Source organism: Marmota marmota, unplaced genomic scaffold, assembly GCF_001458135.2.
Source record: "Marmota marmota marmota unplaced genomic scaffold, marMar, whole genome shotgun sequence".
NCBI classification, from domain to species: domain Eukaryota; kingdom Metazoa; phylum Chordata; class Mammalia; order Rodentia; family Sciuridae; genus Marmota; species Marmota marmota.
The window spans coordinates 7,383,516-7,411,071 of record NW_025999925.1 but is presented as its reverse complement, the minus strand read 5'-3'; the positions used below and the strand labels follow the sequence as shown (position 1 = coordinate 7,411,071).

At 31.6% G+C, this 27,556-nt stretch overlaps 1 protein-coding gene across 5 annotated transcripts in view; it reads right to left on the bottom strand.

Annotated features, from left to right (window-relative positions):
- The window catches only part of Tent2 (terminal nucleotidyltransferase 2), a 62,477-nt gene that overhangs the window by 11,316 nt on the left and 23,605 nt on the right, over positions 1 to 27,556 (bottom strand). For 4 of the 5 annotated variants that reach the window (XM_015497838.2, XM_015497839.2, XM_048800194.1 and 1 more), the window contains 7 exons: positions 20,796 to 20,910; positions 20,605 to 20,696; positions 19,128 to 19,206; positions 17,262 to 17,331; positions 13,575 to 13,651; positions 12,834 to 12,962; positions 3,903 to 3,946 (listed from right to left, as the gene is read on the bottom strand). In XM_015497838.2, coding sequence (XP_015353324.1) covers positions 3,903 to 3,946; positions 12,834 to 12,962; positions 13,575 to 13,651; positions 17,262 to 17,331; positions 19,128 to 19,206; positions 20,605 to 20,696; positions 20,796 to 20,910 — 606 coding nt within the window. The remainder of the gene's footprint in view (positions 1 to 3,902; positions 3,947 to 12,833; positions 12,963 to 13,574; positions 13,652 to 17,261; positions 17,332 to 19,127; positions 19,207 to 20,604; positions 20,697 to 20,795; positions 20,911 to 27,556) is intronic. The other variant, XM_048800195.1, reaches the window with a different exon arrangement.

Sequence of the window (27,556 nt, the reverse complement as noted above, 5' to 3'; positions counted from 1 at the left end):
CTCTTAAGAAGAAAAATTCCATTCCAACCACAATTAATAAAGCTGGCACTCTCTTAAACCTGGAACTTCCTCTTATAATAGCTATTGTTATTACATCATAAAACCCAAGTTGAAATATTAATTGTCTAAGAGGAAAGGCTGGGGGAGATAGGAAAGAAGTCTCAATTTACAATAAAGAATAAAGAAAAAAGGACGAAAGATACAGTGCTTCTACCCGCCTTTGTCTCTTACTTGTTAGGTATAAACTGGACTTAGGACAACATTATTTGAAACTGTTATTTAGATATTATTTCCTGGCAAATCAAATAATAGGTATAATGTAAATCAAATGATAGGAAAAGTGGCAGGCATAATTATTATATGTCAATTTAAAATTAAAAAAGAAAGCCAGCTTCCTATTTAATAGCTCCTACTCTGAAGATTCTTACTAATTTCGATACCCATCACCTATTAAACATTCAGATTATGAACTGATGCTTTAACAGTCTTCTTATCTGAAGTTTGAAACTGTTTGAACTTCCTTTAAAATTCTTATTTTGTTCAATAATTTAAAGAAAAATATTAGCAATTATAAGATTAAAACTGAAGAGTTGTGAGATCTACTTTGTTAAAATGCTGAATGACCTTGGACCAACAATTTGGACAATCTTTGTCCAACTCTACTGTTCTTTTTTCATAAACTTACACAAAAAGAGTCATTGACTACTTATTGAGGAAAAACTGAAAGGAAAATTCAAACTTGAAAAGAAAAGTTATATGTAAACAGGAATTCCATCTACCCTTAAGAATTTCTCAGATTTTGGTAATCATTCACATTGCAAAAAGATTTTCTGCTTTAAGAAAGACTTCCACAAAGAATTTCTTTTAAAAAGGAGCTCCCTCATTATAGTTGTGGGTTTAAGAAAAATAGACAGATACATAAGGGGGTACAGAACTTAAACTAATACACTAGAAGCACATACAGAATATAAAATCAAAGGAAAAACAGCAGCTTAAAATTATAATGTAAGTCAATGAAAAGGCAATTAGACTGTAAACTACTTCTTTAGGAAGCAGATTTGGGGGATTACCAAAATTCATGTTTGCTTAATTTCCTACATAAAAGGAAGATTTCTTCATTGCATTTTTAGGACACTTTATATTGAACTACAAATCACCACATGTAATAAACAGTTCCTGAAAACGTTTTTCAAAGAATATATACATGTTGACAATATGAGGATAAGTAATCTTCCATTTCTCTTCGATCAATGCCAAGCTAGAAATTTAAAGGCAACCCCCCGAAAAACATCTGAAATGTGTCTTTACAACTGCTTACCAAAAATAGCAAAAACATCTTATATCAGATCCCATAATTTTTCTGAGATTACTTTATCTTCAAAAGTTTGAAATTTGGACAATTAAGGACTTTCTAGAATAAGTAAGACTGCTTAATCTTTATGCTACTTTTTAGTCAGTAAAAATGAAATAGTAATTATTAATAATCCTATAGTATAACAGCTTTTAGAGTAATTATATATTTATAGGTCTTTCATCTATTTCACATATTCGATATCACAAGTGACTTGAAATATACCAATTTTTAAAAATAAATGTTTTCCCTTTGAAAAGTAACAAAAGTTTTTGTGTTATTATAAAGTTTTGCCATTCTCAAACTCATTTATATAAGTAAGCAGAAAATTTGCCATATGTGTTTTTCTTAAAAATGTCTTATAGGTAGGAATAATCAGAAATACACAAATAAAATATAATAAGCAACAGAAGTTACTTGAAATTATATGTTAGTGAGCACTACTGTAATTTTGCCTTCCCCTAGGAAACTAAGGAAAATGGAAAAAATACTAGTATCTGAATGTATCATTTGTGACTATACAGCTTGAATCAATCATGTAATCTTTCTAAGATTTAGTTTCCTCATCTGTGAAATAGGAATGATATCTTACAAGTCCATTTGTCTAGGGTTAAAGAACCTATATGTAAAATTTTGGATACTAAGTAAATGATGGTTATTATCAGTAATAAGAATCAAGCTGATTTGCTTGTTCCATCAGATGGACCACTTAAAAGCACTCTGCTTACCAGTTTGTCGGTTTCATATAAAACAAAAAATCTTACTTAAGAGGGAGTAGTAGGTCCTTATCTGTGTAAGCATCAATTTTATAGTAAAAATAACACAGCTGCAATAATTAAAATGAGTGCCTAAATGCCAATTAAAACACTATTTACAGGTCTTGAATTAGTATTTTTTAAGGCCTTAGAGTTGGGCTAGTATTGAATTTATTCACCATCACTGTTATAGACATAGGAAACAAGTTAAGACTGTAGGGTCAGAAAGAAAAAAAAAAAGAGTGTAGGGCCAGAAGTAGTGGATGTGAACAAAGGTCTGTACTACCAAGAGGGCAAAACTAGACAATCAGAAAAATAGAAGAAACATGGGGCTGTTCAAACTAGAATTTAATAAGAATCTGGATGGGTATCTTGTCACAAAAAAGCAATATTTTTGCCCCCAAGTAAACTGATATTAAATTGATACTTTCCTAGTATCTTATATTAGCAAAAAAAGATTTTTCATAGCACCAGGTTTCAAGTGAGATTTTTGCAAAAACATTTTTCAATATATAATAAGTATAACTATTAGATTCCTTGTATGCTGAAAACTACATGCAGCTCTTTTTACACTGGAACCTGGGTCTAAAAGGTTGGAACAATAAAATGAAATAGTAATAAACATAACCATTCTCTGTACACCTTTCAGTATGAACTAAAGAACAAATACTTATGGAAGAAGAAAATGAATTAAAGAATAAGGCCAAAAAGTTAACCTACTTTTATTTTTGTACTTGCTGATGATTCCACATTTTTCATGTTTAAGAGAGCATAAAGTCTGATCACTAACTATACAGACGCTCATTATGATATAGTTCTTCAGAACAACATTATTAGTTTCTAAATGGAGGAAGACAGCAGACACCAGAAGGTTTTTGTCAAGTCTCTTCTAGCAGATGACCCACCAGAAATTGAGAGACCACCCCACTATAGCAAAATTCTATTACAGTGAACCTTTATTATTCAGTACCTTGCATGTGTGCATACTAACAAAAATATGGTTTCAGAAGGCTATCCAAACATTCCAAACAAGCAAGATAAATATTATTTCCACAGAAAATCAGGCACAAGGATGACTATGAAGGAAAACAGAAATGATAGGACTATAAAACAAGGAAACAAAAAATTCCAGAGAAGGACACAGAAAACTGGAAACAAAAGATGCATAGATTATGGATATGTACATTATATAACCTAGGTTTCTCTAAATTCACATCAAATAAATACTAATTTTTTTTCTAGTAGGCACACTTCATGTTTTTAGTGTTTCCAATTAATTTCATGATTTTAAATAAGCAGACCAGAATAGTATACTAAAGTTTACCTCTTTTGGTGTATTACAAATTAAAGATAAAAAGATTATCCAATAGTTAAACTTCTTAATTTTCCCCCAAACTTTTCAACATATAATTACTGTAGACTGAAAAATTTCTGAGTTACTAACTGAAGAAATGCTATAAAACTATATTTTAAAGTAGTATGAAGAAAACTGGAAAAAGGCCAAATAGGCCTTGATCAACTGAGTACATTTAATCCCCATTAATAATGAGTATCATGCAAAAAAAGTCTACCATTAACATAACTGACCACATTGTCTGCCAATAATCAAACAAAAATCAGATTTCTGAAAAAATATATGAAATATTTAAATTTTCTTGTAGCAAATGCCTCAGCCTATATAAAAAAATGTTATCATGTACTTAGTTTTATTACTTTCATATTCACATTAATACTACATATAATTCTACATATACTTGACATAATATGTATTATAATAATTTATAAGAAACACTTACTGGGTAAATTTTTTGGAGGGATGGAAGAATTGGTTCAGGTAGGGCTATAAAAAGAAAAAGTTTAAAGCTTTTGTGATTTACATGACTCATTTTACAATGCAATAATCTGTCAGCTACACCCCAGGTAAGAGACAACAAGGGTCTATGCTAAAATTCAACAGTTTTCATATACTTCATGAAATTAATCCTCAACCTTAAAAATTTCAATGTAAGATACACTTAAGTTAACAATTTAAGATTTTATTAATAGACTATATATTCCTATGTAAACCCAATGTTCCTTACATGATTTTAGAATAATAGCTATCAAGAAAAGGACATAACATTTGGCCCAACATCAAACACACACACAAAATAAGACATGGATTGTTCTACAGATATTGAATGGACATTGTTAAGATGGATATAACTATCAGAAAAATGCAATTTTAAAAGTATAGTTCAATGATATTATTAATATCATGACTGAACAGTAGTTCCACCATGACTTTCCTGTCATTATTTAATTTCCACTAACGATGCCAAAACTGAGATCGTTTCAGGAAATTATCTGTTGAAAAAAAAAAAAACTAAAAAATCTTCCAGCTATATAACATGCTTTTTACAAAAGAATGCCTCAGCAAAAGTCAGAAATCTAAATTGAGATTCATATCACTCTGCTATCAAATAGATAAAATTTCACACAAAGGAATCTCTATCCTCATTCTACTACTATATTTGTTAATCGTTCCTCACCATTCAGGAGCCTTAAATAACTCAAATCATATTCAATGCATTAACAGTAATTTCACAATGTTATAATGTAAATGGGACAATATAAAAGGCAGTATGTCTGATAGTCACAACGTAAGAACTAAAAAATATCAAGTATGTTAAAACACAAAGTAATAAAATTTCTTTACTATTAGAAACCAATAGTACCATGATACACTTTGCATTTAAGATTAAGAAATATATATAACTAAATTCAGTAACAAAGAATACTTATTTCACTTATTTTTCAAAAACACCTCTGGAAAAGATTAATGTGCAGGTAACCAACTTACATGGTCTCCAACTATAAGAGTATTAATTTCTACTACATGGTAGAGAGTAGGATGCTTTATTTAAAATTCCCTTCTGCATCATGCTTCATTCCCAATTCAAAAATTAGAAATAAAATATAATTCTGTGACATAAATGTATGCAGTGTATGTCTAAGAACATTAAAAGGAAAAACACACTCATTACTTACCAAAAATCACTCTTAGGAAGTACGGATATTTACATAAATGTATTATTTTTCCTTCCAGAGGCATTCAAATGATCAAAGTTCTAGAAGACCCTCCAAGTAAACTCAAGCTCCAGTCACTTTAATTGTAAACATCTATGCATTTGTTTAATCTTTTTTAATGGTTTTAAAATAATTTTTTAAATTAATATAGAAATTCAAGATGGAATGATACAGAAATAAATAATATAGAAATCAAGTTGGAAAAATCTTACCAAAAATTAGTTTACTTAAAAATCTTAATTCTTCCCCACTGAATACCCCATAAATTAAAATTACAATAAAACAAAAAATGAAGAAAAGAACATAGAATTTGAAGATAGAATTTTTTTCCCTCCAAATGCAGTTTATTTATTCTTCCACTAATTCAGAAAGGTACAAAAGTATTAATTTTTCCATATGTACTACAAACTAAGATACAGATACATTGTTCACTAGCTATTTCCAGTTCATTAGATGGTTGCAGTGCACTTAATTTTTGTCAATGTATGTAATAGTATCTTTTCATTCATTAACTATGAACACAAACTCTATTTGGAAAATGTTTTTATCATTTGATATATTTTGGTGGGTTGTAATAAATGTGACCTTAACACATAAGTTATACTAACTCTTAACCTGGACAATATCATTCTTTGAATCTACACCAAGTAGTACTGAGTGAGAAAACAAGCCAATATTTAGTAGGTGCTCACCAAGTCTTGGCTTTCTTTTTCCTTTCTTGCATCAATTCAGTCCATTGTTAAAAAAAAAAAAAAATGATATGGATGCTAACACTCAACAAGTGGGGAGGGGAAAAGAAGTTCAATGGATCAGACAAAGGGAAATGAAGAGAAGGGAGGGGGAATAGTAATAGGAAAGACTGTAGAATGAATCTGACACAAGACAGATATTTTCTATCACATTATAACCACATCTAGGATTCCAGGTATGGAAAAATAAATACCAACCACTGGTTAAGGGTGTCTCAATGGACAAAAGAACCTTTAAATATAAGCAATTCAGAAGCTTTTGAAGGCAAGAGCATCATTCAGTAACTTCCTTTCTTACAACCTTAAGATTTATTAACATTAATCATTAGAGAAACAATATTACAGTAGTTACTTATTAATACTATCCAACGGGAAATGGGTTGAGTGAGTTTAGTAGTTTTTAAAATGCTTATCTTACTCCAAAGCAATATAAATTCTGGAAAATAAAAACACTAGTTACCATCATCTAGTTTGACTTTAAAATTTGGGACTAACTCTAACTAACTCTTAGCTATAGACTAACTCTTGCACTAAAGATTTGATCCTTCAATTTTTTCTCTTAAGAGCAAATTAAGACAAAAACAAGCTCATCACCAGGTGCAGTGGCAGGCTCAGCAGGCTGACACAGGAGAATTGGAAGCTCAAGGCCAGCCTCAGCAACTCAGCAAGGCCCTAAGCAACTTGGTAACCACCCTGTCTCAAAATAAAAACTATAAAAGGCTAGGGATGTACCATCATGGTAAATTATCCCTGGGTTAAATCCCCAGTGTCAATCCATACCCCCAAAAAGTTCACCATTGTAATTTATGACCTTGCTAGTCAGGCTCCCACAAACTTATAAACTTTCCATACTGATTTATCAAAAATTTAGCTATTAAAACAGCAGATGTTCAATAGCACTAAGTTAACTATTAATTACAAAACTATAAAAACAATTTAAAAATGACTTCTGGACAGGTCTATACTGGGAACAAGGTAAGCATTCCATGAATATTCATTTTTATAATTTCTAACCAGTTGATATTTTACTTTTATCATTAAAATCTCTTCTCGATGGGTTTCCCTTTCATGCTTTCATTAATCTTTTCAAATATATGCTGTCTATTATTAATTGTTGAAATATGTTCTAGGAAACACTTTAGTTTTTTCAATTTTTCTACACACAGTGGATGTCTCTTTTGTTAACGGCAGAAAAGGATATTTAAGAAGTTTAACAAAACTTAGAGGTTATTTTATCCAACTATTCATGTTACAGATGAGAATGTGAAGCCCAGAGAAGCACAATAACTTGACCAATAACAAAAACTAGTTCTTTGTGGTAGAGTCAGAATTGTTCCATATACCTTGCACAGTCTTCTTATATTTCTTTTTCCCTCGCAGTAAGATAATGACTATCAAGAAAGCAACTTCTAATGCCAATCACTCTAATTTACTGATGGAGAAGTACCTTAAATTTGCCAGTATAGAGTTACACATTAGCTCTGGTAGCTGATTGTTCTCTAAGACCCAGAATTGACTGATAATACTGCCTTTAACACAAACCACTTCAGTAAATGGGAGCATTTTACCAAAATAAAACATGCATAAACAAAACAGAAAATACATTTAGCATGACTTCATTACATTGGTAAAATACAAATGTTTGAATTTTTAATTTGCTTGCAACAATGTGCCTATGATTAAAGTACATTTCTCTAAAGAAGTCAATCAAATTAAAACTTTTAATGTAACCAATAAGAACAAAAGAACATGGCAGAGATTGTGGAAATTTATGAATATTAATGTTTTAGTCAAAAATCTTTTTCCTTCTTTTTAGGTGCTGGGGATTGAATGCAGGGTTTCATGTATGTTAGGCAAGTCCTCTATTACTGGGCTCTATCAGTGAGCAAACGTGAGCTTGCTCCCTCTCCCTCTATTCACCCCCTCTTGCTGATTTTCCCCCCATTTTATATATTGATATAAATTCCTAAATTGCTGAGGTTGACCCCAAAATTGTGATCCTCATGCCTCAGCCTTCCAAGTACATGGGGTTATACTTGCATACCACCACACACTACTAAAATAAAATACAAATAGGCATTAGGCATGGTATGTGACTGTTATATTATTCTTTATGTTACATATATTTATGAGAATCCTTTTAATCTATTAAATTTTTAGTAAAAGTGAAGTATAATACACAGATAATCAGAAAAGATAATCAAAAAGAATAGAAATATGTTTCAGATTGAATGTAAAATTGAACTAAATGATTAGTGATATATAAAATAGCATCTAAAATAGCCACCATTATAATTCAAATCCTTCTAAAGAGGCAAATCAATCATCAAACCAATGTATATCCTAGACTAAACAATAATAAAAATGCATACATTATGATGAGCTTGAAACGTTTTAACAATGAAGAGGAAGATTATTAACCTTTCTGCTAACTCATTCCTAAACCATGGCCCATTTAAACTATTTTAAGTCTCTCAATAAGTAAACAAATTTCATTTTATTTAATATTTAGAAAATACACTATCTTATTTAATATTTAGTATAAAACATCTACAAGTATAGTAAAATATAAAACAAATCCAACTGTCCATAAATAATCCAGTAAAATTTTGGCACACACCTTTCCAGTATTTATATACATACGAATATATTCACAAATACCAATAGTTAACTATTTTTAAACAAAATTGGCATTATGTTCTATAAGACAGTATATCAAGAGTATATTCTTATATCATGAAGTATTTTTAAAACATGATTTCTAGTGGCTACATAGCTTTCATTTCAGGATATATAATTTGTTTAAATATTCCCCTATTCTTAAAAACTCATTTTATTTCTAATTTTATTACAACAAACACTATGAAAAACAATCTTATATATATATATAAATCCATATATGCCTCCCTGATTATCAGCTAGGTATAAATTCCTAGAAATGAACCTCTGAATCAAAAGATATGAACATAAACACTACAACACTGCTTTCTAGAAGGGATAACATAAATTAACACTCTTACCATATTATATGAGTATGAATTCCATTCTGTTATTTTTTAAAACTTCAAATTTAAGGATTTTAACCCCACATCTACAATACTTGTTATAAATATTTTGCAATTAAACTTTTGATTAAAAAATAGGAATAGAGCTGGGGTTGTAGCTCAGTGGTAAAGTACTTGCCTAGCACAAGTGAGGACCTGGGTTCGATCCTCAGCACCACATAAAAACAAATAAATCAAATAAAGGTTAAATTCTTTTTTTTTTTTTTTTTTAATATTTATTTATTTTTTTTTAGTTCTCGGCGAACACAACATCTTTGTTGGTATGTGGTGCTGAGGATCGAACCCGGGCCGCACACATGCCAGGCGAACACGCTACCGCTTGAGCCACATCCCCAGCCCAAGGTTAAATTCTTAAAAAAAAAAAAAGTAGGTTAAATTCTGTTAAGAACCTAAAATGACATATTCATGCTAAGAGCATACATATGCTTTGCTAAACAAGGAATTATAAAGGTTGACATCTAATAAAAATAAAAATTAAGAGTAACACAAATACTTTGGGCAAGCAATGGCACCCTATCATCAGACAAAGGTAAGAGACAGACATAAAGGTATAATCAAGATTTTCTTTAGAACTAGTGATAAGTCCATCTCAATTGGGATAAATATGAAAAACAAAAAGATCCTAGAATTAATCACCAGAGAAGAAAGATTCCTGAACTGAGATGTGTCAGGAGTGGAAAGGAGGTAACAATTATCCCATTTTGAGATGGTACCTACATTATTCTGAGATTCTATCCATCTTGCTTTTTTGGTGTTAATATGCACCATTTTTAAAAATCAAGTCATGGTAGCAGTCAGTACCACTTTTTTGGTTCTGATAAATAACACACACACACACACAAAAAAAAAAGATTAGTTTTTGTTTTTTTTTTTTTAATTTCACTATTCCTTGAAATCAAAAAGTCTGGGAATAATGCCATAATATCCAATGCACAGGTGAGAAAAAAAAGTAAGAATACTATCTATTTACCACTACCAAGTTTCAGGCCAAGGAAAAAGGAAAAACCCAACAAATGCTTACTTATTACAGTAATTCATTTGTCCAAAAATTCGGAACTAACAGAACTGAACTTGGCATTTAATATTTGGATAGATAACAAAACCCTGACCAAAAAAAAGTTAGAAAAAAATAAAACGAATGTTAACAATAACAATGTTTGGGGGTGGTATAGTTAATTTGTTATTTTCTTTTTTTCCACATTAGTGTATTTTTAAGATTTTCCTATGATCTGTATGCATGATTTACTCAAACTTAATTTAAAAATATAAAATAATTTTAATAACACTAAATTATAACTTATTTTAAATACAATAATTCTGAACAAAAGGACAAATTAAATGAGAATGGGAATCTTATGCTTTCACCAATCAAAATGCTGAGGCTGAATAACTGATTGAACTGCAAGTAACTTCATTCATTCATTCATTCATTGCAAATATATAATTGCTTATGCTAGTCCAGAATTTTGGAAATAATTTCCAAAAACCTATCACACCTTTGAACTTGAATAGTCTCCCGAAAACAAACAAAACTGTACTCCCCAGCACTGATGATTTCTGATCCACATATCAAGAACTCCCAATTTTCAATATCCTCAGTACAGAAACACTACCATAAGGACACCAATTATCTCAGTTTTCCAAGCCCTGATTTTTACTATTATTGACAAAATTGCTATTAACTACTTTCTCTGTCTCAGAACCTAAATATAGAAAGCACCAAATAATGCAATAAAAGGATGTTTTCAGGACCAGGCGCGCGGCGGTGGCGGTGGCAGGAGCATTTTGCACTGCGGCGGGAGCAGCATGGATTGGGGCATCAAGTTAAGGGGGAAAGGGGCAGGGTTCCTTCCAGCTTTCTGCCTTGTCCTGCACCACACCAGGAAGCCACTTCTACTTGGAGCAAGGAGCTTTGAGGCTCATGGTGGGGTCTCGAGGTTGTGACTCTGGCCCTCCCCACTCCATGCACACCATCAGGATCAGATTGAGGAATCTTGTGAAGAAATATCTACCCAAGAGACCTGCCAAAGATGACCCTGAATCCAAGATAAGAGAGAGGATGACCCCAGCTGCATTCTTAAATCCACTCTTCAGCCAGCCACTTGGGCACAGCTCAAGTTCTCTGCTTCTCCTTCTCTCATGTGCTAAATTGGAATGGCCTGGCACTTGCAAAATGAGTGCCTATTTGGGCAAGTGACTTCTCTATGCTTCTGTGTTCCTCATCTGGGAAGTGGGACTTAGTATTGTGGCACCTACCCTGTAAGCCTTCTGTGAAGGCAAATGAGTTTAAGTGGTAAAAGTGTCCAGCCCATGATACCTGTCAGAAAATGTCTTTTTATTCTGAGTCCCCCATTCCAAAATCCAAAAAGCTCTAAAAATCAAACAAGTATCTCTTGTTTTTTGTAACATGACAGCAATCTCTAACTAAACTGACTTGATATTAAGTCAAGTCTTTTTATCCCACTGTGGTCCTTCATATCCAAGGATTGAAAATATTCTAATAATAAAAAATTGTCCTAGTACTAACATACCAAAAAAAAAAAAAAGGATGTTTTAAAATTGGTTTTCTTATAATCCCTGAATTGTTGTAATGAATTTGTCAGAGAACATATTTTATCCTGATAGTGATCTGCCAGGAGCTCAATTCAAACAACAGCAATAAGACTCTATCAAATCAATTTTATTAGTAACCCACCAGCTTTAACAGTTCTTAATAATTCATGTTATGGTAGATAACAGCCATTAAAATGTCAATTTTTACATGTAGAGAATGTAAACCCCATGAAGAAAATGACTGGTTTTCTATTTTGTTCACTGCTATATTTCCAGTCCTGGAGTAATGCCTAGCATTTACTAAGTGGGTACTCAGCAAATAATTATGAAAAGAACAAATAAATTATATTAATTTATAATAGTAAATTAGTATAATCTTCAAAAACCAAGGTTCTAAGCTGGGAAATATCAACTTAAAACAGGTGAGGCACTAAACATCCTAGTAAATCATCTTTTGTCACATTAGCTTCAAGTCTTTCACTCAATCTCATACCACCAGATATTCATACATTCAACAGTTATTAATTAAACATTTTAGGGCCTTGGTTTTAACTACAAATCTTTAGTTTTCCCTTTAACATCTCTTAATATCCAACTGAGTAGAACGTCTTAGACTGCACATACAAAAGGTTATTAAACATGAAAGTAAAGGTTTCAATCAGATCTTGTCAATCTGTTCCACATTTGCAGGGAATTCTCAATACTATAAGAATTTTCACACCTATCTTACAAATGGAAACAAATTACAAGAGACCATTTTATTAGCCTTTTTGTATATGACAAGTATGGCTTTTATCAGAATAGCTTCATAAACGATAGCTAACTGGGCTGAACTAAAATCTGGCAGGCAATCTGACAAAAGAGTCCTGCAATGATAAAATTTAATTGTGGAATACAGATTAAATGCTTCTTTGACCAACAAGAAAATGATTTAAATTGTTTCAAATAAAAAATAAAAAACATGATGAATGGTGCTTGAGCTTATTTTTATAGGCCTTCTGAACATCTGTCTGCCTCAAAATAATAGATTCACAATATGGTGAAAGTTTTTTGAATACAAAACTGGATACAGAAAAACTGTCAAAAAATGAAAACACAGTAAAACTTTGTTTTCCAGGGAATAATACTTATTAAACATTCAAAACCACAAAACAGAAAACACAGTTTTGTTAACTTTAGAATGAACTTTTAATACAATGCTATTTGTAGATAAAGTCAACATGAAAGACACAATAATGAAGTTTAACTGCATTTCAGTTTTAAAAGTTGAAAAACCTCCCACAATACTTACTTTGTAAATAGTGCAAAACCATCAGTACAAGACTATAGCTGCTTAAAGTACCACGACTGGCATCATTTATCTCATGGTGACTTGCCCATTTCTTAATGACCAGCACTAATGGACGAACTCGATTTTCAACTGCAAGTAAAATTAAAACTTAAAAATGTAAGAAGATATTACAGTTTCTTTGAAAATTTATATATTTTCTCAAGTCCATACCTCATTGTATACTAAACGCTCTGTTCACTATAAATGTGTGACTTACTTCTAAACTCACCTTGATTATCTTTTTAAAATTACCATTTATTAAAATGCATTTGAGGGGCTGGGGCTACAGACAGTTCAGAGGCAGAAAGCTTGCCAACATGTGTGAAACCTAGGGTTTAATCCTTCCCACCACATAAAAAAGTTTTTTTAAAAATGTATTTGACTACCTATAATTCTGGTAGTATATAATTTTAATGTAGCAACCTATTATGTAAATAATAAAATAAGACATATCACACCTAAACACAACTAAAGTGATACTGCTATACCTCTTAAACATAAACATCTTTTAAAAAGGAATAAAGAATAAAGGAAAAGGGGCTGGGGTTGTGGCTCAGTGGTACAGCACTCATCCACCACATGTGAGGCACTGGGTTCGATCCTCAGCACCACATAAATAAATAAAATAAATGTTTAAAAAAAGAGAGAGAATAAAGGAAAAACAGAAGTTGACAATTACTTAGAAATAAACCAAAAACTTACGGTAGGCATAAGTTCTAAGAAGGAATGTGTTTCTTATTCCAACAATATTGTTTACATTCAAGTCGAACTCCACACAACTATTAAAAAAAAAAAAAAAAAAAACCTTTAGTTCAAGCCAAAGAACTCTCCCCTCCCTAGCAATTAAAACAATGTCAACCCATCTAATGATGCAAAAAACATGGGCTGAAAAGCTACAGATCTGTTTTTTAAAGGTGGCACTAAAGAAAAAATATACAATCAAGATATCATTTTAATGTGATTTGGTGTTATTAAAAATATAAACTGGGATACTGTTCAAAGATCCATAAAGTACTGATGAGGCTTCAATTACCATAAATAAAGGAAATTTTAAAATCTTAAAATCTTTCCAGATAAGCAAAATTACGGGAGCAAAACCATTTCTGGGCAAGCTGTCCCACCAAGTTATATATTCTCAGGTAATAGGAAACTATAGTATTATACACTTTAAAACAACAGGGAAAAAGACAAATAAAATGCGGGTGAAAAAATTATGTCAAATGTAGCTACTAATACCTGGGAACAGCTATAATACTCAAACAAGTGACAAAAGGGTGACTTCTGAGAAAACAAGATATCATGCAAACCACACTTAGAAAATAGGGCAATAATAACAGAACCTACATTAACAATGGCATCCACAAGCAAGGAAGGATTACTTTATATAAGTCGCTTCCACTTATATCCACATAAGATTCAATTTCTTCTAAATATTAAATTTTTCTGTACAATATTGCCAAAATGACTAAAATTCCTTTCTATAGCTTTTAATTATAAAATTTGAAATTTACCATTTCAGTTTTTCTTGTTTTGGAAAGCCAAAGCAACCTTATAATCTTTCCACTATTCCTGCCTATTAATAAAAATAGATAGTAGTATTAACACTTCAAATATACATATATGGCTTTGGGAAATTTATGGTAACAACAGAGTTACATTCTTTAATTATGCTTGTGTAAGTATGCTTCTTAACACTGAAACCCAATTTGTACTTCCTCCATATAACTCAAAAAAGATGAAAAATCACTTACGTAGAAACTAGTCAGCAGTTAAAAACTTTTCCAAGGGGATGGACATGTAGCTTAGTAATAGAATGCTTGCCTAGCATGCACTGGGTTCAATCCCCAGTACTGGATGAGGAAAAAAAAAAGCTTTTCCAAAAATATGAATTCAGAGTTTTAAAACTATCCACAGTACTTGCCTCAAATACTAATTCTAAAAATATTAAGTAATCCTCAATATGGAAAGACTTATGCACAAAATGCTATTTACAGTAGATAAAAATTAGAACAAACCAAATGTTCAAACATAGGAGAATGGTTAAGTTAATGATAATTTATTTACTCAATACCATAAAAGCCATTAAAAACAATGCTACCAAAAATATTTAATGACATAAACAAATGTTCATGGTATATGGTTTAATATAATAGATCTCAATCTTGATTTTTTTAATATTTATTTTTTTCAGTTTTCGGTGGACACAACATCTTTATTATATTTTTATGTGGTGCTGAGGATCGAACCCAGCACCCCACACATGCCAGGCAAGCGCATTACTGCTTGAGCCACATCCCCAGCCCCTCAATCTTGATTTTTAAAAGCTTATACATTCATATGCATATAAAAGAGACTGAAAGGTTTACAACAAAATATTAACATCAGCTAGCTTTGAGTATTAGAAGTAGAGGGTTTTTGTTGTTTTTTGGTTTATGGTTCATTATAGATAAAAATTGTAAAATGGTGATTAAAGAGAACACTTTAAAAAGTTTATATAATAATCTCAAGTTAAAAAAATTATTTATATAACTATAATACAACTATATGTTATTTTAGATTATTACAATTAGCTAGTTTTTTATTTAGTTTATCTCTATATATTTTACATCTTTATTTTAAGAAATGCTAGCACTTTTACTTGGCAGAAAGTCAATAAATATTTATATACTGGATGGATATTTAAATGAATGAAAGGGAAGGCTTGAGCCAGGCATTATTATTAGTTTAAATTTGAGCCCAAATTCCCATTAGGGCTGGGAATGTGGCTTAGTGGCAGAATGCTTGTCTGGCAAGCTTGAGGCCATGAGTTTGATCTCCAGCACTACAAAAAATAAAATAAATTGAATCAATTATTGCTATTCACATAGTTATATTCTATAAAGTTGATACTAATGCTAAATAAGCAAATACCGAACCATTACTTCTAGGGAAAACACAGGGTTAAGCTTCTGCTTGATAACATTTTTATCAATGTCAATAACTTAACCTTGATTTATATTTATACTGTGTTTCTGTTTAAAGACACTGTTATTTATATACATTGTTAATTTATCAACAGTGAACTCAACAGGATGTACAAGGCTCTTGATTTAACCTCCCACTCTGCAAAACACTAAAAAAGACAAGAAAAAAAAACTTTTCCAAAGACATAAATTCAGTGTTTATCTAACACATTTTCTCTCTTGAGCATACCACAGCCTTCTTCCACTTAGGAACACATGGTAGTACTCTAATACTATACCTGAGGGCACTCTAAACAGTGAAAAGCACAAAAATGTGAAAAATCTGGTACTAACTAGATTGTGAGGAACTCTGTTTGCAATATGAAAAGTGAAACAAGAAGGCAGGGTATAACCTTATTCATTCTCGGTTGGGAGCATCGGTATTAGGAAACAAAAATATTTTACCATTCTGTGAATGTCCTCAAATGACCACTAAAAGTAAATGAACATTGATATAGAAGGATACAAATGAACTTGACCAAGCAGGCAAATTCTTATATTCTCAGAATCCATGAATAAGAAAGCTCAACTCTGTTTATGTGTATGCTTGTGTATGCCTATAATTTTAGCATTACTTTTGTAAAACTGGGCTAGAAAAACCTGATTTACCACAATCCTATCAATTTTTAGAAAACAACAAATCTCTTTAATTAATCAATAATAAACGCCTAACCAACCACTTACATTTTACATTCAGATATTATATACAAGATTCTGATCAAACATTTTTAAGGAATTCAGAGCCCAGGCTAAAAGAATATATAGAAAGAATATAAAATTTTAAATGAAATAAGTATATTTTGCTGTATTTATGTTTATTATTCCAGGTTTCTTTCATTAAAATGAAATATAACTTGTTTTATGATAATTATATTTATAACAAACGCTTTGGTATATATACACATCAAATTTTGTCAATTAAGATTATGTTCTGGAGGATGAAGTACATTTCCCAAAGGTAAGAGATCTTTTAAAAATCCAAATATAAGGGTTGGGGTTGTGGCTCAATGGTAGAAGGACTTGATTAGCATGTGTGAGGCACTGGCTTGGATTCTCAGCACTGCATACAAATAAATGAATAAAAGTCCATCAATGTCTAAAACAATTTTTTTTAAAAAAATCCAAATATAAATATGTATATATTCTTTAAACTAGAAGTCTCAAATAATCAAATGTTAAAGAGAATAAGTACAGTTAAGCATGAGGAAGATTACTGAGACTATTTTTAAAAATTATTTCAAAGACCAGCCAATTTTTTAAAACTGATGAAGACAAACTGTTGTGCTACAATATATGTATCTTAACTTTATAAATTACATAACTATCAAAAAATAATCTAAAGCAACTGAAAAAAAAAAAAAAAAAAAAGAGTTCAGTAATTACTTACCTGACTTTATCCCTGAACTTCACAATTGGCACTTTTGCTCGAATCAGCTGAGGTCTCTCAATATAGCCAGCTGAAGGAGAAAAGATAATGTGAATATATGCTAATATTTCTCAAATTCATAGCGTTCCAATGCACATTTTTTAAAAATAGTAATCTTACTAAGCTAAAACAACTTAAGAAAATGCTATCTTTGAGAAAGAAAGCAAAGAAATGAGGACATTATTAAATTCTTCTACAACTGAAGAATCTAGTAATACCATTTAGAAGACTTTGTATTAAGGTTATTTTCAGCAATGGTACTAATGGTAATTGGTACTAAAATCTGATAGTACCTATAAATTAATTCATCGTAACATTATAAAAATGAAAAAATATCTAGGCTAGCAACAGGCGGGTAGCTAAATTCTGGTTTGGCACATAGTAAGAAATGATAGCTACAAAAATCATCTTCAAAAGAATCTTAAATGTAAAAAATACTTGTAACATGGTATGTGAGGCAAGGACACATTCTAGTAAGTATACTCTCTAAGGGAAAGAAAACATTTTTATTCCATCAAACTTTTTAAAATATTTATTCTGAGTTCAAAGTAATACGTCTACATTGTAAGAAATGTACAAAGTGGTAATTCTATAAACCTTTCCCAAATGAGCAATTTCCTAATTTTTTAGCTACAGAAAAGGTTAGTATCAGATTTTAAAAAGGATAAAAATAAATTTTAAAAAAACATGAAATTTTTCTGTTATTGTTTTTAGCCATTAAAGTCATAAAATACACCAAGCTTCAAAATAAAATTTACATGCAAGAATTCAGTGAGGCTAAATGAAAACTAAAATTAAGAGTTAAAAGTTTTGAGTAACAAGTATAGATTCTGACATGAACAAACTGTGCCTCACAAGCAAGTTACTAACCCAGTGATCACCAGTTTCCTTAACTACAAATGCCAAAAAGGAGGAAAAAACAACAAAACAAAACACTTTATTTGAATAAGATGATCTGCAAGATCCCTTTTCAAAATATTTTACAATTCTAATAAAAACTTTTAAAACACCATTTAAGGTACAAATTAATCCTTTCTTTTATGGATGCAATAACCACATTCACTGAAATAAATCACATAATTTATTCCTCTCCTACAATAGATCTAAAGTGTTCAAGGCCAGAAACTCATTACTTGACTTTGTATTTTCAAGCTCAAAGTGAGTATCTGTTAAACAAACAGACTAACATCTTTCCAACATCATCCAATCAGTGGGATTTCAACTTTATTTAATATTCTGTTGATGTTTAAAATAAATTATTCAAGATGGCTTAACATGTACATTAAAATCTGGTTAGAGTCAGAATATTAAAAGAATAAAATCTTGCAATAAAATGGTTTAAGCTAACAATTTTGCTTTCTGCTGGAATAATACATTTGGGCCTCATGTTCAGGGATACTATTTTTAAAACAAGTAAAGATGGATATCATTACAAAACAGATGTAATTCTCTCTCCCTCACATGAATACCTAACAGGACTTTATTTGTATCACTCTTTCAGCCCTTCAGATACTTTACATTATAGCTATTTATCCATACTTTAGTTTCCCTAACATTCTATAACCTTTAGAAAAAAGGACTAAAGTTTTTGTATCTCTGAATCCCTCACTGCTTCCAGTGAGATATTCTGCAAGTGAGCTCAATAAAGATATGTTGAATAAAAGATCACTTTTTAATCAAACGTTAAAAGGAATTTATTTGGAAAAAAGGATCCACATTATACCTATCCTGACCAAAAATTAAACAATTCTTACCAGAAAATAAAATAAAGAGATATTTTTAATAAATAAGTCAGATGACTATGAACTTGAGGCATGTCAGACTTACAAAGTCTAGTACAGAAGTGTTTATGGACTAAAGTGAGTATATGCCGTGCTTCAGTCTTCTGATTTACCTGAAAAAAACACTGAAAAGTTAAAAATAAAGTGTTTTTTCATTATCTTTCTCAGCTTAGTGTTTCATTTTCTTAAAGTATCTCAACAAAATGAAAACATACAGGTATCCTTTTCTTCAGAGTTATTTTCCAAATCACACTAGATTACATTATAGAAAAAGCTAACCTTTAATGCTCTTTCACATCCACACTTCTAACTCAATTCCTAGTTTTAAACTTAAAATACAACTTGAAAATCAGTTTGAAACAGCCATATGTCATCTTATTTCCTTCTGTATAAATGTACAAAAAGTAACCTCCAATAAAACAAAATTTCAACCTTCTCAACAAGTTTTATTTCCCTTTCTAATCTCTGAACTACTTAAGGACAGGTTTATATCTATGGTTATTCAGTTTGAGTATAAGCTGCTACAATATGATTCAGACATGATTAAGACAGGAAGATAAGTAGAATATGCCTAGTGTAATCTAATTGCATGAGATTCTTAATTAAAACTCTTGTGAACTCCATTATGTTTATAATTTGAAGCCCCCCACTTGTCCTTTTATATGACTTCAAAGTATAGAAAAATACCAGAGTTTCTTTCCTGGAATAAATCTGTTTCTCATTTTCAGTAACTAGAACTCATTTCTGTAGTGGAATAATATGAATAGTAAAAATATACATTACCACTAATAGATTTTTGTATTTTTAATGATGCAGAACACAATATGGCCTATGAAAATTACACTAAACTTACTTAATTTAAGCTTTGGTAGTTCAGATGCTTCAGGTCAGCTTAACAAACGCCAGTCATTATTGTATTAAGGTATTCACAAAAGACCAGTTAACAGGAAACTCAAATAAATATAATATTAAATAACACCATTTGGTTGCTAAATAAAAACAAAAAGAAGGAACACAGCCAAAATGTCTTAGAATATAAAACTGAATAAATCACAAGAGTCTTACGTTAAATTTAAGTGAAATCTATTTTCTCGAAAACAGTAATTCTAAACCCCATAATATTTTCAAAGGAAAAAAGAAAGATTAAAAATAGAAATCACTGAGAATTCAAATGGAAAGAAAATATATCAAAAATATAATACTGCCACATACTCTTCTTTGCTGCATTTTGATAAATATATCCAACTCAGATTACATGTCAAAATAAAGGCAGAGCTCTTTAACAGTGAAGCTAGCATACTTTAAAGATTTAGAACTAAATTAATGCTAGAGTTCCTGTCATGTTCATTGTGTATAAGACTTAAATGAAAAAGCATTTCCTAAGTTCCCAGAATTACAATAAACAGAAAATGCAAAGAAGTAACTAAAATATAGCAAGTTCTTTTCCTCAATGACTTCTATGTGAAATTTCTTAACTGACGTAACATGAGAAACACACTTGGAATAAAGGTTTCAGTGCTTACTGGTTCTTCTTTAACAACAAGGCATAAATCACCATCACTGCTCCGGGTACCAAATCCATTTAAAGAGGACCCAACCAAAAAAAGTCTGCTTTCTAGAGAAAGATAAGAAAATTATAAGGTATTATTTAAAATTTAAAAAGGAATACACAGATCTAAAGGGAATGCAAAATAAAAAATTTAAAAAAACATACGTGGAAATAAAAGCTGAATTTCTCTCTGCAGCTGTGTTCGACAGAGTTCTTTCTTCTTTAAGTCACTTATTTGCTGCTGACATGTTTCAAATAATTCCAGTATCTGCTGACTTAACTTGAATTCACAGGGGGAAAAAAAAGCAAAAGTTTCACTCAGAAATTCAAAATAATTGCCATACTTATTGTAAATCAATTCTGACAATATCTTTAAAATAAACATTATCTTTTTTAACACTTTCCAATACAAAAATCATAGCAGGTAAAATTATGGGTCACCCAAACTACAACCCTTGGCCACTGTAGGTTTTTTGCATGACTCATGAGTCAATAATGGTTTTTATATTTTTTAAAGAGTTACGAAAACAAAAATTTGCAGTAAAAACCATAGGAGTGACATCCAAAATATTTACTATCTGGTGCTTTAAAGAAGTTTGCCCTTGGTATTCACATGCATGAATGCCAAATATAACAACAGACTTAGAAATCCCTGCTATTCTACCCTCATGAAAACTACCCTCTTCTCTATTTTTATAACACATATCTTAACCCTGACTTCTTCAGGTGAGATTGTTATCAAATGACCTCTCTTGTTTGTCTACCTATCTGGTTAACACTGTCCCTCCAGCCCAACTCTTGCCATCACTGTAAATGATTTCCTTATCTGTAATGAGCTCTTATCACAAAAACTACACCTCTGAACTTCTTTTACACCAATACTTTTCATCAGTATATACTCCTAACTATAATGTGGTCTTTACAATAAACCAGAACTGCCCTGGCTCTGAAATTTTAAATTCCAAAATACTATCTTGGCTTCAATCTCCTGTCCAACTTCCTTACTCCCCTCATACCTGCTTTAGATACACAAGAGATTTAGACTCCCTTGAATCCATTTTCTCCCAATCAGCACCTGAATGGTGTGATATTCTTCCCTAAGCAGTCTGGTACCCAAAATACATCCCTTGAATCACTCTCTTTTATCATACCTTAGCAACATCATCTCCTTGTCATGCTCTAAACATGTCTGACAAAATCCTGTCTTTCTGCTCTTATATCTAAGCTACTAAGAGACAAAATTTAAAAAATTAAAAATAAAAAACCTGAAGTCTTTCAAGTTCATAGTGCACCTTTAGTTAGCATCACTCAGCAATTATTTTTATGTCTGTGGTTAGATACTGTTTCTAGTTTTCACCATACCATTCCATAATCTTTACTTCCTTCTTCGAGCTCCCTAAACTTATCTCACTTTTTCTAGCAGATAAGCTTAGCTTCCTAACAGACCTGCAAATAAGAGATATGAAGAAAATTTCTTTACCTCTCCTGACAAATTAATTCCTTCCCATGTTCAAAGCTAATCTCTCTACTAATACTTTTATAACTAAGCCTTCTGTCCATTTTCAAGGGCAAATACCACCATCCAGTTTTTCATTCTCTCCCTTGTATTTTCAATCTCCTCGAATCTAGTTCTCCATGGACATGACCAGGCAAAAGTCTCATCCATCTTTTAAAATGTTTTCTTTTATCATATTTAGAATAGTCATTGTAAGAAAGCTGAGGCACTGTGGGCAACTTGGCAATGAAAGAGATAATTTCTTAATATCCCTAGATATCTGCTCACAAAAAAAGAGCAAGTAGGAGAATAAAATAAAACATCAAACTAAATCAAAACAAAGCATGGGCAACAAATATAACACAAATAATTAATTGACTGGACATACTTCAGAATGTGACCAGTAGGAGCCAAACATCAATAGCAGCAAGACACACAGAGTATCACAAAAAAATAAGGGAAAGGGAATTTGGCAACCCTACAACCAAATTTCCAGAAATCTAATGGCCTATAGGTGCTACCTTCTTCCTCTCACTGTTCCCCATCCTCTAAATTGTGGGGGGGGGGGGGTGTCTCACTTGGTGTGAAATAGCAGCCAACACTGGCAGAGAGCTTCACAGGTTACAATTTACAATTAAGGGGGTCATGGAAAAATTGAAGATTTCTAAAGTAAATGAAAATTCCTTCCACGACAAAGGAACACACATCGCAGAGACTTTCAGGAGAAGAAATCTAAACTAGGCAGAACCATCAGAGGCAAAGGAAGGGTGTAAAATGATTCTGACTCCCAGGGGATGGATAGTCAACAATGTTCGAAAACACTTTTGGTTATACTAACAGGATGGGGGTGTCACTGGCAATTAGGGGCCAGATCTGCAACTAAATTTTCTACAATGCACAGAATAAACAGAAGTCCTCCCCGCTCCCCACCCGCCAGCCCTAAGGAAAGATTATTTAGCCTGAAATATCAATACAGATGGTGAAAAATTCTGACCTAGATAAAAGCAGGTAAGAAGAGAAAATACCATGTAACAACGGAGACACAGAATTAGGAAAGCTAGGCTGCCCAATCCTCTTCATTTAAAAGTAGTATAGGAAAGTCATCTCACTTATACACAAATAACAAGTGAGAATGAGAACAGAAAGAAAATTTAAAGAAAAAAACCTGAAAACGAGTTTCATCAACTCCCCAAGTTTTTACAAGCAAAATGAGAACAAAGTAACATTACTATAAACAATGAAGCACCCCAGAAAGACATGTCCCTGAAAACATGAAAAAATTTTGTAGTACAAAAGGCCTTTTTAAATTTTTCTAAAAATTAATTATTTAACACACAGAAATAAAAAGAGATTTAATTTTTTAAAAAGTTATGATAATAGCAAAAGACATGAAATATTTAGAAATATATTTTCCAAAAGATGTTATACTTGTACAATGAAAAATATAATATATTGATACAAATTAAATTAAATCAATGGAGAGAGATATACAAAGATCAAAAAAATATTGGTAAACATGTCAACTCTTCCAGCACTGATCTACAGATTCAATGAAAAAAAAACCCAGGTTTCTTTCTAGAAACTGACAAAACTCTACTTGGAAAGGCAAAATACCAAGAATAGTCAAGAAAAACAAAGTTGGAGGATATACACTACCTGACTTCTAGACTTATAAAGTTATAACAAGCAAGATAGCATGGCAGGGGAGCTGGGGCTGGGGCTCAGTGGTAGAGTGTTCGCACAGCATGTGCGAGGCCCTGGGTTTGATCCTCAGCACCACATAAAAAATAAAAACAAAAAATTAAGATATATTTAAAAAAAAAAAAAGAATCTTCCTAGTCAGGTACAGAGGCCCAAGCCTGTAATCCCAGCAGCTCAGGAGGCTGAGGCAGGAGTATCACGAATTCAAAGCCAGCCTCAGCAAAAGTGAGGTGCTAAGCAACTCTGTGAGACCCTATCTCTAAATAAAATACAAAACAGGGCTAGGCACTTGACTCAGTGGTCCAGTGCCCCTGAGTTTAATCCTTGGTACCCAAAAATAATTTTCCTCACTATCTAGTCATTTACTTAGGGACTCACATTATTAAATCATTTTATTTTACTCTACAATAGACACACAGAACCCAAAAGAGACAAAATCTCAAGAGAAAACCCATACATGCTGAAAAAAGACTTCTGTTGTCTTATTTAGGGAAATAGAATTTCAGGACATGGCTCTCTTAAAAAAAAAAATGGGTGGGGGCAGTATGTATGATATAAAATTTCCCTGGTTGAAATCATATATAATTTAGATCATATCAAGCTATTATGCATAATGGTACTTCTAGAATTTTTTTTTTCATTCCAGGGTAAATTTTTTTCCTTATTATTAATTAAAAAAAAAAAAAGTTTCTTCCAAAAGTAAATATTCTCTTTTTCCTTAAAAAAAATTATAATATTGCAAGTCAAGTCAAATTACCAATAAAATCATAATTGTTGGAGGGCAATACAAACCATAATAAAGGCAAGAAAAGAAAAGAGTGGGGTTTTTAAATATACTGATACACAAAGCTTGAGGCAAAACTTTCAGAGTTTTTTCAGTAGTTTCTCTACCTCTCTGTTAGTTGGTTCCCTTATAAAACAAAGTGAAAAAAATAGTAAGACCTTATCATATACTACAATGTATTAAAAAATGGTGACAGTATTTGCCTAAATTTAAGTGCTACTTATAAACAACAAACACACATTAGCAAGGAGCTTTCAAAATAAGAGAAATAAAATTAAATATGATCCAGAGAACAGATTATTAGCTTGTAAGCATTCTCTCACATTCTCTCATTACCTTAATCTTTGGCACACATGTAACTATACAGAAAGAGCTGGTACTAATTTACTAAGTAGAATAAAGTTAGAAGGGTTGAAGAGTGTACTTCAGTAATGCTTAGCATGCATAAGGCCCTGGGTTTGATTCCCAGAACCAAAATTAACTGATTAAAGCTAGATGTTTAACAAAAGTTTAAATTTATTCTTGATGCAGAATTCCCTTTCCCTTCAAATTAACAAATTCTAAGATAAAATACAATCAGAAATATGCCTAAAACATCCCACTCTTTGTTAGCATGATAAAGTTATTGTGATTTTTGTGTATGCACACAATGTGTAACCTTCTTAATTTATAAACTGGCAGGCTGAAAACGCAGTTTATATTACTGGTTTATTTTGGAGTTTTGTTTTGTTTTGTTTTCCCTTGAATTTGATTGCTTTTGGGCACATATCGAATTTATCAAAGGAAGAATTACATTATAAATTAAAGAAAAAAATAATCTTTTGCTAGATTTCTTTTGTACTGAGTTCTGATTTAGGTTGCTCTACATAAATACACATTGTGCAGCTTCCAGAATTTTTTGATAGACACGTAAAGTAAAAACACAGAGGTCCTTATCTAAGGTAGTTGTCCCCAAATATTTCCTCTAAGGATGCAAAGAGGTGCCACAAAATTTGTTCCTTTCCAAAATTAAACACTACACACGAAATTTTGAATACTTTCTTCACAATCATCTTTTTACATTATAATCAAGATCAACAAACCTCAGCCTAACCTCAACTCAAAAATTGAAATCGATTAAACTGATTTACATGATAACTTCAACTAACCAGAATTTTCAAAGAATAGTTATAAAAGATGAAATTCACAAGCTTGGACAACTCTTGATTTCTCCATAGGCTCTTTTTTGTACAGGAAAGTATATATTCACCTATAATCCAGAGCAAAAAACAAGTTAAAATTCAGAAAAGTAGCTCAGATTTCCAATTTAAAGAGATCTGTTTGTTAAAACAGAAACCTGAAAAATGGAGAAAAGATTTTAAAACCAAGAATAAAAGTTAAATTCAGAAGATACTTTTCAAAATTCAATTCTCTAGTTGTACAAAATACAGAATATGAAACCTCAACGTAGTTAAGGAAATTTCTACTAACAAATCTTCCCTTGGAGCTGGCAGATTTGGCAGACTGACTTACTAATAATAAATTCATTATTACCAATCTTGGGTGAGCTCTCTATACTACCCAGCAAAAAATGTTTAAAACCTTCTCTACCATTTCCCTGATTTCATGCATTTAGTAAATCCACTATTCTCAAAACTCTGACATCCCATGTCATCTTGCCCACAAATGACCTTGAATACTAATTCAGAGAGAAAACAGGAAGAAGCCAAGGATATTGTGTTAACTTCTTCCTACCATATCTACAAACCTCCCCTGCATCTACAGGTATGCTCTCCTATCCTCTAGTTCCAGAAAGCTTTTCTCTTACCTAATGTGAATCATTCTATTTATACATTGAAACCATTCTTTTTCTACCTTCCAGAAAACATTATTCTTCTCTTTCCAGAGTAGTCACCTCTTCCCTTGCTACTGAATCTTTCCTATGAACATGAATACGTAGTTAACATTTCTTTTAAAATGTTAAAAAAAAGTGTTTGTTCTAACTTCCCAACTTCAGCTCCGCCCCTTCACAGCCAAATTTTCCAAAATAATTACTTATATGTACTCTTAGTCTCCATTTCTATTTCCTATTTTTTTCTCAACCCATACTAGTCAGTCTTGGACACAAGAAAAGGTTCTCTTTCTAGACAAACAGCCATCTGTATGCTGACGATTACCAAATATACATTTTTAGTCAATGCCTTTCCTCTGAATTCCATCTAAATATCTACTATGATATTTGAAAAGCTTCTTAAAGGCAACATGTCCACAGAACTCATAAGGCAATTCCTATTAAACACGCATCAGTTTTCCATTTCCATTCTGTTCTGACTCAGTGAAGACTATGCAAACAACTATAGATACCAGAAATCTCAGAGTAAAGTTCAGTACATTCACTATCTAATCCAGTAATTCTCAACTAGAGGCAATTTTGCTCACCAAAGAACTGGCCAATGACTATAGACATTTTTGGTTGCCATGACCAGCAAATGATGACACCTAATGGACAAAAAACAGGAATGCTGCTAGACATCCTAGAATGTATAGGACAGCCCTCCACACCAAAGAAAGCTAGCCTAAAGTATCAATATTACAGAGTCTTAACATCCTAATCTAACACATCACCAAATCCTATCAATCCACATCCCAAATAAAGCTTAAATTCATCAACTTCTATTCATCATAAAGACAAGCACTTCCTAATTCAAGACTTCATTCATTACATTTCATCTGGAATACAATAACTATTCTACATCTAAGTTTGTTCAACCTTAACCTGCTTTCAACACTAAAATCAAAATAACCTTTAACTTATCTCTCTTCCCAGCTTTAAAAACATAACACTAAATAGCTTATTAACATTCTTAGACTGGTCTAAAAGTCCTTGCATGATCTCTCTCCTCCCATCTTTCCTACCACACCTTCAACTACTCTCCCTCTAATTTACCAAACTAGCTCACCTTGGTC